The sequence below is a fragment of the Anser cygnoides genome, chromosome 3, assembly GCF_040182565.1.
Source record: "Anser cygnoides isolate HZ-2024a breed goose chromosome 3, Taihu_goose_T2T_genome, whole genome shotgun sequence".
NCBI lineage: Eukaryota > Metazoa > Chordata > Aves > Anseriformes > Anatidae > Anser > Anser cygnoides.
In genome coordinates, this window is record NC_089875.1 from 64,181,323 (window position 1) to 64,195,769 (window position 14,447).

Genomic DNA, 14,447 nt, shown 5'->3' on the forward strand with positions numbered 1-14,447 from the left:
ATTTTATGCCAAAAACTGCTAAGCCTATATAATATCTCTTTGCAAAGAAACTGCTTTGTATAGCTGAAAATCCCTATTGTCCTTCCCTGCATCATTTCCAGTTCTAATAAATTATTTAAGGAAAAGGCAGGATATAGTGTGGACTTATAAATCATATGGCAATTTTTTCAGTTTTGTTTTTAAAACATCAGTTGTTTCCTAAGGCTGTGTTGAGCTCCTACTACTGCTAAGTCAGCACTGAGCTGATACATCCAGGACACAGTCCAAGGTAATTGTTAAGAACTGTTTTGCAACTGCTAATGCCTAATTCAGAAATCACTACAATCAATGTATAAGTAGAACTATTTTTTTTCTCTGTTCTGGTTTTCATTTAATTGCTACAGAATTTTATCAGTTATTTTATTGCCCATCCACTGACTATCTTGAGATCTTTCTGAACATTTTGCAGTTCTTTCATTTTTCTGTGCTAAAAGATTTTGTACTTGCAAACTTTGTCACCTTCCTACTCGTCCCTTTTCCAGGTTAAATATGAATATTCTCAGCACTTCATATTGATCATCACTGTGAAAATGGTCCATTTATTTTCTTAACCAAGTACTCATCCATGACAGAACCTTTCTTCCTCATTCTATTACACCTTCTATCACAGTCTTTGGTGAAGGTCTTTGTGAAAACTTTTTGAACATCAAAATCCAGTATTAATCAAAATAGGCTTAGGTCCCATGTTTATTGACTCCTTCAAACAGAGTAATAAGGCACACTGTCTTCTACAAAAAAAAAAAAAAAAAAAAAAAAAAAAAAAAAACCTGCTCTGGAGTTTAGCCCATTTTAGCCACAGGTCGTTAATCATATAAATCCTTTATTTTAGTTCTACTGATTTGTTTGATACAGAAACCAGACCTCTGAATTTTAGTTTCCTGGAACCCTCCACCTTTCTTTTAGTAACTAGATAAACAGTTCATATTTATATAATATTAACTTGGATTTTAGAAAGTACTATAAACTATATATAATGCTTCAGCAACTTCATTTTTAATTATGCCCTGAAGCCATGGATAAATATCATATATGCCTAATGAATTTTTATTATTATTCATTTATCAGCTTGCTCTAAAACTGACACTTCTGAGAGACATTTCTTCCAACTTGTCCCCATGAACAAAGATGCTCAAGTGGGAAGTTTCCTGAGCTCTTCTATTCACTGATACAAAGAATTTGTCTGTCCTTTTCTTTCTTGAGATCTCCAGTTATAAATTGATTATACCTTAATCATATTTAACTACTACTGAATTTCAGTGTCTAGCAGTCTTTTAGATTCCAATTTATCTGAAGTACTTCTTAGCAACATTTAAGCATTTAGCAAATTATTCCTAATATTTTAACGTGTGACTAAGTGCATGACCTTACAGAATTTGTCACAATTTATGTCCTTTACTATTATCCCCTGTTGGATAATTTTTATTTTATTTTTGTTCAGGGAGATTCTTTTTAGCATTTAAATAGATATATATTTTTTCTAGCTTAGTTATGTCGCTTGAACCATTTAGAATTAGAAGAATGCATCTTCTCTGAGTGTCTAATAGGCAGGCTTGCCAGGCTAAGGCTAAGGCTAAGAATCTTTGGATTGTTTATTTTGATTTTCTTTCTAAAAGATTACTTGTTTTAATTAATTTGTTCTTTAGGGAGGCCTTTTCATTCTTCCCAGAATGTTGAATTTGAAGGCTCTTCAAGAACCAAGTTTTAAAACTCATGCATAAATACAGAGTTGCTTCTCTTTTTATAGTTTCTCTAACTAGATTTTTGAAGAAGCAGTCACCTATAGGAGTTTAAAATTATATTATTTGTTAATCTGTACAGTGATAAAATTCAGTCTGTCTTCTCTGACATTGTCACCTCTTTGATCTCCTGTAGTGCATCATATTAACTGTCACCTTCTTGATCTATACTAATTATATATGGAACTTCAGTACATGAAGTCTTTGTGTTATTTACTATCACTAAACCATGTGCTCCATGGGTTTTGATGCCTATGGCCCAGCTGCTTTCCAAATTTCTGAGTGACCCTCTCATCTAGCCACTTTTTTTTCAGTGCCCCATCAAGAACCTTCCTTTCTTCTCTTTTCTTTCTCTGCAACTGGGGGTGAGACCAGGATTGGAAACTCCACTGTCACCAGCCCCCTTTCTTATGCAGTATGTACCATAGTTGATATCCGTCTATTAAGAGACTTCACATGCCGCAACAGAGAGAGAGAGGAAACTGTGGAGACTACTAGCAATCATATATTCTTCTAGCTCTTATGTGACATGCTAAGTCCATATTTCTTATTTGGCTCAGTGCCTTCTTTAATTTACAACACTATCACGCTGGCAGGATCTAGGCTCTCATTTCTACGTAGCATGCAAATTCCTGTCAGTGTCTCCCTGTTTATCTTTTACCAAGCCTCTGTAGTGCTCATTATGTCGACAGGGTAATTACATTCTGATTTAGGGCAGGTGTTTCAGGTCTTTCTTTTGTGGTTGTTGTTGTAAAGAACTAACATTTCAGTAGAAGTACATCTTATGCTTTAGGTCTATTTCTTCATAGGCCTTGTTTGAATAGGGTTTTATTTGTTGAAGCTGTTTTTCTCCGTTTTCTACTGGAATATTATCATTTTCTGTCCTATCTTTGAGTGTACAGAGGCTTTAAAAGTTCATCCTAGAGGATGAGTCATCTTGAAATACGAGCTTTATCAATCAGTTTCCTCACAGCCTACCACTCTATACAAAAATAAATTCATGCAAAAGCATGCATCAGTTCCTTGAAAAAACTTGCAATCCAAAGTCTGGCCTTGGCATTCTCAGTCCTGTTCCACAGCGTACACACTCCAGAAATAATCTCATGGAAGTCAGTGGGACTGCTTGCTAAGCAAAGCACTATGGAGGCTGAATAAAGATCAAAATGTCTGAACCTTGTTTATCTTACAATGTCTGAGAAAGTTTTTCAGCAAAAATAAAGACCAGTCATTGGGATTATATTATACATAAAGAGGTAGCAGGGAAAAACTTCAGTGCATGATAGCATCTAAATTATGAAAATCTGCGAGTTTCCAAACTTCACAGATCTTACAGGTACTTAAAAGACAATTAAAATAGCTATTTGTTAAAATACAGCCACTACATCTTAAAACAAGAGTATTGATTTACTGAGAAAGCCTAATTACTGGAGTCTAGAGTAGTTCAGAATGTATAGACTCCATCTTCACTTTTGAGTGGACAACTGCAAGTGATCACAGTGTCAGCAGTGGTCAATTTTACCTATTATTATGATGGACTGAACATGGGTGGACAAGTTTGTTTTAAAATTCAGTGCATTCTTGCCTGTCAGGTACAAAACCTGGCAATGTTTTCATCAGTTTATTTTATCAATACCATAATTTATAAACATACTGTTGACTCATTGTTTCTGGCTCTAACATTCTTCCACATTACTCATGAAAATACCGTATAACGTTGCTATGAAAGAACATTTGAAAAGCATTCTTCGGGACTCAAAACCAAAAATATACAATACAATTTAGAATAATAATCTTTCATTTTAGAATGATTGGTAAAATATGTGAGGACAAAGTTATATTAAGCTAAGCAAAATGGAAATTATAGATGCTTAAAATATAGAAATATTTCTTTTTCTCCAGAAACAATGCTTGGTCAAGTATAAAGTGATTCCTTTATGCCCTTCTCTTATCTACCCAAACCTGATGATGACTACAGATGTAGCCTTATAAATCCTCTCGTTGCACTTCATCTATGTATGGTACTAGTTACAAAGCTCCATTTTAATTGTTATGTACCTATAGTATTGAAACACATAGAGAATGTGCAGCTTTCATCTTTATTTTCATTGATAACTGTTCACAGCAACTTTATATCCCTGATGATTACCATATTTCCATTTTAGTTTAGGCATTTTAATGTTCCAGACTGGGTTGCTTACCAAACTTCTAAGAAATATATTTCCATCTTACACCAAGCAAACAATTTCTCCTTAAACAACCAGCCAGCAAACTCTGAGATGTATTCAGTCAGCCCAGTGTATATTCATTCTGGTTCATAGGTGAATAGATAGATTTCCTCAGACAGATTATGCTTTCCAGCCTTTCTTTTATAAAGGCTCCCTGGTGCTTCAAACCCAACTGTGGCTGAGGGTGAGGAGTATACAGAGTAAAAAGAATTCTATCAGGGTATTGCGCATAAATTTGTTAGTATTAGAGAATATTCTAATGTGCTTAAAAGCAACAGGCCTCTAACCATCTTTAGCCAAATCAACTGAGCGTCAGGAAGATCAGAAGAACTTTGTTACAGTCAGGATTGAAAAAAGACAAGAGTTTTAATTTTGTGGGGAAAAAAAAAAAAAAACACAAAAAAAACCCCACTGATACTCGAGATTGGAAAAACTGCTGAGATACAAAACTTGTTTGAATGCCTGGAACTAGACGACCAGGACTGGCTGCTTGCTAATAAAGGTGAAAGGAGGAAAATTAGAGGGAGAGAATCAAATTCTGGATACATTACCTTCAAGATGATGGCATGAAACATCCCTTGATTTATTAGAAAGACACAGTTAACTATCTTTAGATTAGATGGTGAAAACAGTAGAGAAAAAGCTAGAAAGGAAAGAAGGGGTCCAAACAGGAGCTTGATTCCCTTCCTAGAGACATCTAGGAATAGGAAGAGGCAAGAGAAGAATTTGCCAGCAACAAGACCAGAGGATTGAAAAGGCAGAAAGAGATACATGAAATAAGGAGTTAAAGTAGAGTACCACAAAATTCTGGGTAAGATGTGCTGAATGTAATAAATTTGCATGGATCTTGCTTGGAATTTGGTAGTACCACCCATCAGCAAGCCAGTCAGATTTAGAAAGTGTAAGCAGATGTACAAAGAAACTATAAGGGGGTTTAGATCTGTTCATTGCTCAGAGGCCAGAATAAGACATTATGAAAGCTCCTAATGACACTGTTACTGACAACCAAACAAGATGGAAAAGCATCATTATCTTTTTGCTTCCCTGTTCTCATTAAATGACAGGCTGAATGCCTGTCTATTAACTGTTTTTCAGCTGTCAGGCCCCTGCAGAATGACCCTTACAGTGGTCAGGACTGAAGGTGTGAAAAGAAAGGCTGTAGCGGTAACAGACAGGAACCCAGAGACCAGACAGGCTTGTTTAACACACAGGTGGGACACTGCATTTCTTTGAATTAATCCTCCTTCCATTTCAAAATCGTAGTCTCAGTATTCTACAAAAGCACTGAATGTCCGTAGTGGAAAATGTTTGAATAAAAGTTGTCCTATTTAACAGTATAAGAGTTTTCTTTGTTGTGTAAAGCCTGACATCTGTAACCTCTCCACTCTCTCCCACAGGTTTGACAGAGACATCACACGGTCTTGCTGTGCTTTTCTACCTTTGGGATGCATCTCTCATCTGCTTCCATGGTCTTTCCTATCCATCTGTGTGACAAACTGTATGGGGTCCAGGCGGCAAGGCTTTGGGACTGAGAGGGCTGCAGGGCCTCTGTGAGGTGGGGCTGGGGCTGCCCCATGCCAGACACAGCCGGTCCCAGCCCACTCCAACAGCCCCACTGCCAGGCATGGCCAGGCCCAGCAGCCATGGGTGGACACCTCGGGGAACACTTCCTAAAGACTCACTAAAAAGAGACAGAGCAGCAGGGAATGAAGGAGTGTTGGTGAGCCTGGGAAGCGGAGCTGCTTTATTTTTTATCTTTGTTCCTCACTGCCCAAACCTATTAAAATTGGCAATAAATAAAATTAATTTTCCCCAGGACTGTGACAGTAATTGGTAAGCGATCTTCCTGTCTTTATCTTGACACATGAGATTTTTCGTCTTATTTTTGACCCCATCCTCTTGAGGAGGGGGAGTAACAGAGCAGCTAGGTGGGCAACTGGCAGCTTGTCATGGTCACCCTTGCACAATATACCACAGTGACAGTAATCAGGCAGCATCATTGTATCTAGAAACTTTAGTTCTATGAACTGATATAGTCACTATGTAGTTGTTACAGTATAGTTTTCATTGATCTCTATTTCAAGAAAAAGATTGCTACTATATCTCATCAACAGATATTAATGTAATTAGCCCAATAAAAACACCTCTTAAGAACTGACCTTCAGTTTTGTTGTCTTCCTACAATATTTTCAGAGGCTGGTCAGCAAAAGGACCAGAACCGTACTGCAATCCATTGTTTCCAAAGCACAAGAAAGAAAATTATTATCTATTTGCAGATAGCTTTTTTCAGGGCTATGGTAAAGAGCTTGTAATCCTACATAAATAATACAGATGGCACATAAATATGACACCTTTCAAGCAGATTTTTTCTAGGTTTCAAATGCAAATATGTATGGCAAAGAAAAGAGATGAAGAGATTATGATTGTACTAGCTTTAATCTCTGCTGTAAAAGAATAAAGCTCTTTAAAGCCAAAATTCTCTAATATTCCATGGACAAAACTCTCCCAAATGTACTCATGTTTACAAGCCATGAATATGAAGGAAGCCTCAGAAAATTTGGGAATATAAAATCTAAAGAAAATTATCCTAAGTATGCAGGTGGATCATTGTTTGCATGAGTAAACTTCAAAAATATCTCCTGTGATTTTTTAATTTTTCTTTAAGAGATAGCACAGGGAAAGACAAATAAAATTCAGCTTTTCTTTGACCACTGCTGATTTATATCATTATTATGACCAGGTTTATATCATTATCTTTTGGGAATCTTACCTCCTTCTGCATGTTTCTCATCTTTGACACAGTTTTCATGTAAAGACCCATTTGGATCACAGGAACATGGCTGGCATGGATCTGGGCTATCTGGCAATACCTATAAAAACAGAGATATTACTAAACAAAGTCTTACCTTTAAAGCTTGTACTGTAACAAAAATGGGATGGTTGCCTAACTAAGCTCATGCAGTCTAGACATTAATATTCCATTTTAGATATCTGTTAGAAACATGTAAGTAATTTCGATATAATTGGGTTTTCAACTAAAAGGAGTGAACAGGTAAATTGATAATAATGGACCCTTGTATCATTAAAAGCAATAATTGTAATCAAGTAGATTTTAAACAGTCACTACCTAAAGTAACATTGGCAAACAGTTCAGTTTTTCTGGTCAATGTCCTTCAAATAACTAACTGAGTTTAGTTAGTAACTGAACAAAAAGGATAAGTGAAGAAAAGTGAACACTAGACAATGGAACAATTTCCTTTCATTCTTGAAAAGGTTATCTCAGACAAAAACAAACAAACAAAAAAAAAACTTAGTCTAATACAACACTGGGGATATAAACTAGAAGTCCTGCATAAGCTATTTATATCTATATACTCTACATACATTTTACAAATGTAGAGATATAATCCCTATTAGTTGGATGGTAACCTGATTCAGATGAAAAAATCAAGTTCCCTGTTGTTGAAGAGATCAGCACTCCTTTTCTACAAGCTCTAAGGCTAAAAAACCAGTGTATCTGGAAGAATGTAATTATTGTGATTTGCTGACGTTTTCTGTGTTTGAGGACTGAAAAGCAATCAGACTAAGGCCATGATTTACTCAACTGAAACTACACAGACAAAATATCAGGAATTTAAGCACATACTAATAGTGTAGCTATTTAAAGCACAGGCATAGCCCATATTGGCAGTATGACTTAATATAATGTGCATCTTCTGACAGCTTCATTTTAGATGAAAATACAGCCTTATATGCTGAAATACAAAAAAAAATAAAAATTAAAAAAATCTATTGCACTAAAAATGAAAGGCATTCATGGGACACTATAGAATTTCAGTGGTTATTTATTACATTTAAAAAATAAAATTTATAGACCCTCTTTCTCCAATATCGTATATCACAATATTTCTTTGATCTTTGATAATACATCTTGGAATTCATTACTGAGGCAAAAGTTCTGTTTACAAGACCACATCCTCCTTTAATTTAAACTGAAATATTAGCTGGAGGCCCTGACCTCAAGTACATTCCTTCATATCAACACGATTCAGTTTCATATTTCTGTGAACGTTAACTCTACAGATTTCCAGCTGTGAAAAGCAACTACTACACTGTCAGAATTAGAAGTTAACCTACATAAAATGGCAGTCCAAACTATGTCATCTCTTTTTAATAACTTAACTCTCCAAGCTGATGCGATGGCTTGAACACAAAGAATTACAGTGAAGTGACAACAGAACATGCATTTACCCCTTTAGGTCTGAAGTAACCGTCAATGCACGTTTCACAGTTTATGCCATCAGTGTGGCTTGTACAATTAACACACACTCCACCCCCAATGTATTCTCCATGAACATTCAAACTCTGATTTTTGTCTGCCACATTCTGATCATAGTAACATTCCTCAGTCTTCCCATGACAGTTGCATGCTAAAAGAGAAAGAACTGTATTAGCAAAGATTTTCTGGCTGTTACTAATGTATTAAAGACAATCTTTCAACATTCTGTCATTTGTAGTGTGTACAATACAACAGATAACACATTCAAGCATTAATTCCCTACTTCAGCTACAAAAAGTCTAGTCACAAATGCAGCCTGGAGTTCTGTAGATTGAATTTTTTTCTTGATATTTTGTCTCAGATAGTATGGAAGTGGACACGTATAGTCTAATTAGGCTCTTTCTGTTTTATTTTATTCTGTTTAAATTGATAGTCCAGAAACCTTTTGGTAGCACACACATATGGCTCATGAAACAGGAAATGTAAAATACAAGAGGAACCATAATAAAAATAGCAGAATTGTGCATTAAATTAAAATAATTTCCTTGAAAGCTAAAAAATATTCTAAAAGCACTTGTTTTTCACATACGCATATAAGAACTGGGTCAGAACAAAAGAGATTCCCAGTTTTAAAACCATTTGAGAAGTTCAGATCTGAGCTCTTAGACTGTAGGTCCACATGTGGGAGAGTTAATCTTATAATCTGTTGCTGTGAAAATTCAATTTTTAATTTCAATACAAAGAAAAATTCAAAGCTCATCAGTATTGTAGGGAGTCATTCTCCTGACATTTGAACCAGATCCCGTGGAACTCTTTCCATCATGAAAGTACAACAATTCACTAAGGGTTTAACAGGGCATAATAAATGTCCCTTAAAAATGAAACATGAAAATAAATAGATTCTGGTTTGATTCCAGAGTGCATTCCAGTGCAGACAGTCTCCACTGAAAAAAAGACCTCTGCAAACAGACTTTTCAGGACACAAATATGCACTTACTACTTTTAATATGGGGATATCTTCTTTATTTTTAATTAATTTTTAACCACTCCTGGTAAGAATATAGCTGCAGAAAAGAATAAACACATCTAATGAAGCCCTATATTTTATTATGTTTGAAAATATAAGTGATTTATGACCTTTGAAAGTAAGGTGTTAACATTCAATTATAGCTATCCTTACTACAGTAAATCTGAAAATGAAATTCCCACCCTGTAGCAATGGTGATATTTCAAGGTATGTTTTCATTGCATGCTGGAAAACTGGATACACACACAAAAAATCATGCTGTTAAAGTTTAATATAAGAAAAAAAGTAAAAAAAATATATATTTGTATCAGAATTCAGTCCTGTTATTTTATCAAAACAAAAGCAACGTAAAAATAACCATTAAAAAAGGAAGTCAAAACAAACTTTTTTAAACATACTACACCAAAAACAGCATGTTACACTGAAATATTCTGAGTTCAATAAAACTACAATTCTACATGTAAGTTTTCTATTGACTTTTTTGAGTCAGCCAGCCTAAATAAGCAAACAAGAATTGATTCATAAACAAATGTGGTAAGAAAAAAAAATAAATTGCAAAATCATTTAGGACTCGATTTCAGTTTTCACCAGCAGCTACAGTAATCCTCTTCTGTCCTGCTTTCAACTTACGTTCACATTCATGCTTAACCAGGAAAGTCCCAGCATGCCAAGGTTTCTGATTGAAACCAGGACAACACCGATCACATGCCTCTCCACACGTGTTGTGCTCACACTGACAGATGGATTTCTAATTTAAAAGAAAAGCAAATATTTACAAAATGTGATGATTTGAAGAATCTGCCCATGTACATAATCTGCATTCCAATTCAAATTATGAAAACATTAGCAATAAGAATGATTATATTCTGTAATTCCTCTGTTTACTCATTTTTACTCATTTATATATCCTGCATCCACCTACTGAGAGACAGAAGTGTGTGTTTAACCTTAATAGTTCAATTTTAAGAAAGCAGCCATGGCGCAAAAGAATTTGGCCACAGAATCTTAGGAGAATCTAAGAACATAGGAGAATCTACTTCCAACTGACTGAAGCAAGGAGTAGGGAAGACTGAAAGTTCACCAACACAGCAAATAAGCCAAAGTGCTAATAGCCCTCAGATACAGCTTCACATTACAGGAAAACTGACCTGATAGCTAGCTTATACTAGAAGGGGTGAGCCAATTGCTACCCTTCCCTTAGATGCAGCAATCTGCAGCTGCAGTGTGAAATCAATTCTGTTGGCTGATCCCATAAAAATAGTCATCTTTTCTTTTCACCTTATTTTTCTTACTGGAGGAGTCAACTCATCTTGTAACCTTCTAACTGCACAACTAAATTGTATGTGAGGGCAGCAGGAGGAGTTTTTAAACTAACAGGAGATGAGAGCAGGAGCACCACCCTTTTAGTGGCATTTTGGTTCCTCAGAAGATTGCCTTAATCCCAGCATGAAAATATTGCTGTAGGCACACATAAATTCTCTGAGCCACAGAAGAAGCATGGGAAAGAAAGAAACTGTAGGTTGGGGAAATTAAGAACACTAATTGCCTTCCCAATAGTCTTTCACTAGAGGGGATTCTCTGTGGTCCTTGTGAGCCCACTCAAGGTCAATGCAGCAAGCTAACCTGGAGAAATTTCTATTGCTTACCACACAAAGCATGAATTTTGCAAAACAAGGTCAAGTTAAGGAGTGCTTCAGAACAGCAAGGCAGTAAATTCAAGCAAGTTTATTCTTTTCACTGGTAGAGGAAAGATTAATTGTGATAACAATTAAAGTCACAATGTTTTACAAGCCAAAGCCCCCCTGTTTTAGTATGGCTCCGTCTAAAGAGTATCCCTGGAGAGCTAAACGAAATACCCCAAATCTCCTAAGGCTTCAGTTGTTTCACTTATTGTATTTTTGTATTAGTTAGACAAGACATATTTGTCACCTGCAAAACAAAACACCGCACTTGTCAAAACGTGTTTTTATCTAGTAGCCAAACTACCTGAACTGAAGTCTACCTTCATCTCATAGCATTTATTTTCTGAGGTAGGCCCAGTTCTAACACATGGCAATGAAACAATGCTGATGTTTGATAACTAAGACTGTCTGAAACAACAGTACATCACTTGCTATGTAAATCATTACAGAAAAGGCCTCAAAGAATTAAAGCAAGGAATTCGTAAAATTTTTACAAGGATCCGCAGAAATTGCTTAGAACTGTAAATGTATTCTTTGTAAGATTTCTTTCATTTTTTTAAAATCAGTTCCTACGCAATTGCTTAATGTCATCAATCAAAAAAGATTTTTTTGTTGTATAGTACAAAACTTCTACTTGAGTGAATAGCATATGAAGAGATCCCACAGTGTGGCACATCAGTAATATTAGTAGATTGCAAATTCTGTATTAGTGATGATGTGTGCATGCATATGTATAGATTTGGACCATCAATAACAAATTATATTTCTGTATTTCAATTATACTGGCTATGAGTTTATTAATGGTGCAAAAAGAAAGCTACATGTATGGAATAAATTATAAATGGTTCATGATTTTCTAGACTAGCTTGATTGATCACTCAATTAATATTTCACGCATAGTAAGTGCACCATTCTAGAGCCATCATTTGTTTGCAAGTATCGATTAAATACTTGAAGGCTATTTAGGAAACACCTTGATTAATACCAAAAAAGAATAATAAAAACTGACTCTTAGTGCTTGCCTCCACAGCTACATAACATTACCCAAATTTCTGTTTTTCCTAGGAAACTTTGAATATGGTCTGAATTATCTGAAACCTATTTTTTCATTTCAGAGAAAACCTCTGCTGACATTGCATGAATGTTTATTCTTCTGGTTGCCAGCACTATTACATCCTAGCATTGCTGTTCTTGTAGGTGAAAGAGAGACATAAATTAACAGAACTCTGAGGAATATCAAGATTTTTTCTCATGTTCCACCTGGTGAATAAGGCACATTAAAGAAAAAAAGAAAAAAAGAAAAAACAAGAAAAGAAAAATACATACATTGGTCACTGGATCAAGTGGACAAGCCTTTGCATGGCCTGAACATATGCACATGCCACCAACCGAGATATCTTTTATAGAATAGTAATACTGTAAGACAAAACAGAAATTGAATTGCTAAGTGGATTGTAAAATGCAGGTGCCAAAATACAGAATTCATTTCTGTTGACAAAACTGTCAGGTCCTCTTCTATTTCTTTTTTGATCTATCACAAATATAGTATACAGTGTAATCCAAGCTATGTCTTGATCAACAGATTCAGGCTTAGTGAATGAAAGGGTATAAATTGGCACAGTTCCATTTGTTTGAAGTCACAAGAGCCATGTCAATTTATACACAGCACACACCAAATATAAGCACAGGAAAAGGCTATATGCACACTGGATAATGAAAAGTCAAATGCTGTAGAATTTTCTCCCTTCAGAAGACATGAAAAGGAAGAGGCATGATGATGGGGAGGAGAGAAAGACAAGAACAAAAGCTCAGACAAGAACACCTTTGTTTACCTTAGCTGAGTAATATTTGAGCATTCTCTGGGCTGTGAAAAGAACTGTTTTCCATTACTGGCCTTCTGAATGACTATGGAAGATTTTTCTTTACTAAAATTTAAATAACGTTTGACCTGTTGCTCTTACATATGACTTTCTGATTTTATTTGGTGGAGATTAATACCCCTAACAAGGAAGGAGGACGGAAAGGCATTTATAATCATATATTATCACATCTTTGTAAAGTGAATCTTGTATGCCATCTTGTCCACTTTCATCTGTTTTGGTGAGGGTCCAGTAACATCTTAACAATTTGCAATCAAAACAAACATATGTTATTTTCAAATTTTGCTTTCCTCTGTTCAACCTCTTTTTCAGATCATTAACAAATATATCAAACAAAGCAGAAACTGACATAACTCATGATTAACATTTTACTATACAGAATAGGTATCATTTCTGGCTACCTTTTGTTTCCTATTTTGTGGAATAGTGGCTTGTCTACTGTATTCTATAGGAGAAGCCAGAAAAGGATGGCAAGTTTCAACTGATCCTTGTTCCTTTGAAAATGTCTCTAAAAGGCCTCATGGAGACTTGCCGTAAAGAAGCTCTTTTTCCTTCTTGGTTTGAGAAATCTATGGATCATTCTGTACTAGGTTTTAATGAGTATATGGTAATGTTTAATATGTGAACTGGAATCTTAACTAGATCCATTTTTGTGATTCTGCTCACTTAGAATCAGATTATTAAATGTGTACTCTCACGTAAATGTGATTTCCATGATTAGTGAGGTGCGCAATAACTGTTCTCAACTGGAAGCATTTCTAGGTTTACAGTACAAAACAGAATGCCAAATTCCAAACTTTCAGAAATAGCCAGCACCCTGTGTATTTGGAGGAAGGAATGAAAACTAGAAAAGTGGAACAGAAGAAGCAAATTTTCTTCTTTACAGCTATTCACTGTTGATAAATGAAAATAATTAAAGCCAAGAATAGCAGTAATCCTCCTTTATATGAGGACTTACTATAGTGGTACTCAATTCTCCAAAAGAAAAATAAGATTAACAGAAAAAGGAAGTGAGCAGAAAGGAAAAATGTGGAAAAGTATGTATCCCATACAACAGCTTTTAAGAATGCCTCAGAAAAGTCAGAGAAAACAACAACAACAACAACAAAAAAAAACATGCAGCATTTGAGCAGCAGGAAGACAGAGAGGTATGGCATAGGAAGAAAGTATGGATTGTGGAAAAACAGAGGTCAGGGTTGTGCACGCACAAGTAACAGTGGAGAAGATGGGTATAGTGTGAGTTTGAGTGCTGCATCTATTCTTTTAAGCTAAAATAGGATCTAAAATTTTACTGTTATCAACAGTCATATAACAATGCTAAAATGTTGTATTCAGGCACTACTGTGACTAATAGTACCATTACTAGAAATAACACTCAAAGAAAGTGTTCAAGGAATGTTAAAGGCAGCAAAGGATTGAACAGCAGAGGAGGCAAAAGGACATTATCTAAGAGAAGCCATTTGCCAATTACCCATATCAGAATATTTACACTAAAAGGAGCTTTATGCTTATGTTAGTAAACATGTTCTGTATGTTAATAACACCATTAAGCAGAAAATGTAAAACTGTGACTTTTGCT

The 14,447-nt window shown here is 35.4% G+C and overlaps 1 protein-coding gene across 1 annotated transcript in view; it reads right to left on the bottom strand.

The window, feature by feature from the left end:
* LAMA2 (laminin subunit alpha 2) overlaps positions 1–14,447 on the bottom strand; it is a 380,764-nt gene that overhangs the window by 223,284 nt on the left and 143,033 nt on the right. Inside the window, exons 6-9 of the mRNA XM_066993195.1 lie at positions 12,315–12,404; positions 9,937–10,054; positions 8,252–8,430; positions 6,771–6,870 (exon numbers count right to left, since the gene is read on the bottom strand). Of these exons, the coding sequence (XP_066849296.1) occupies positions 6,771–6,870; positions 8,252–8,430; positions 9,937–10,054; positions 12,315–12,404 (487 nt within the window). The remainder of the gene's footprint in view (positions 1–6,770; positions 6,871–8,251; positions 8,431–9,936; positions 10,055–12,314; positions 12,405–14,447) is intronic.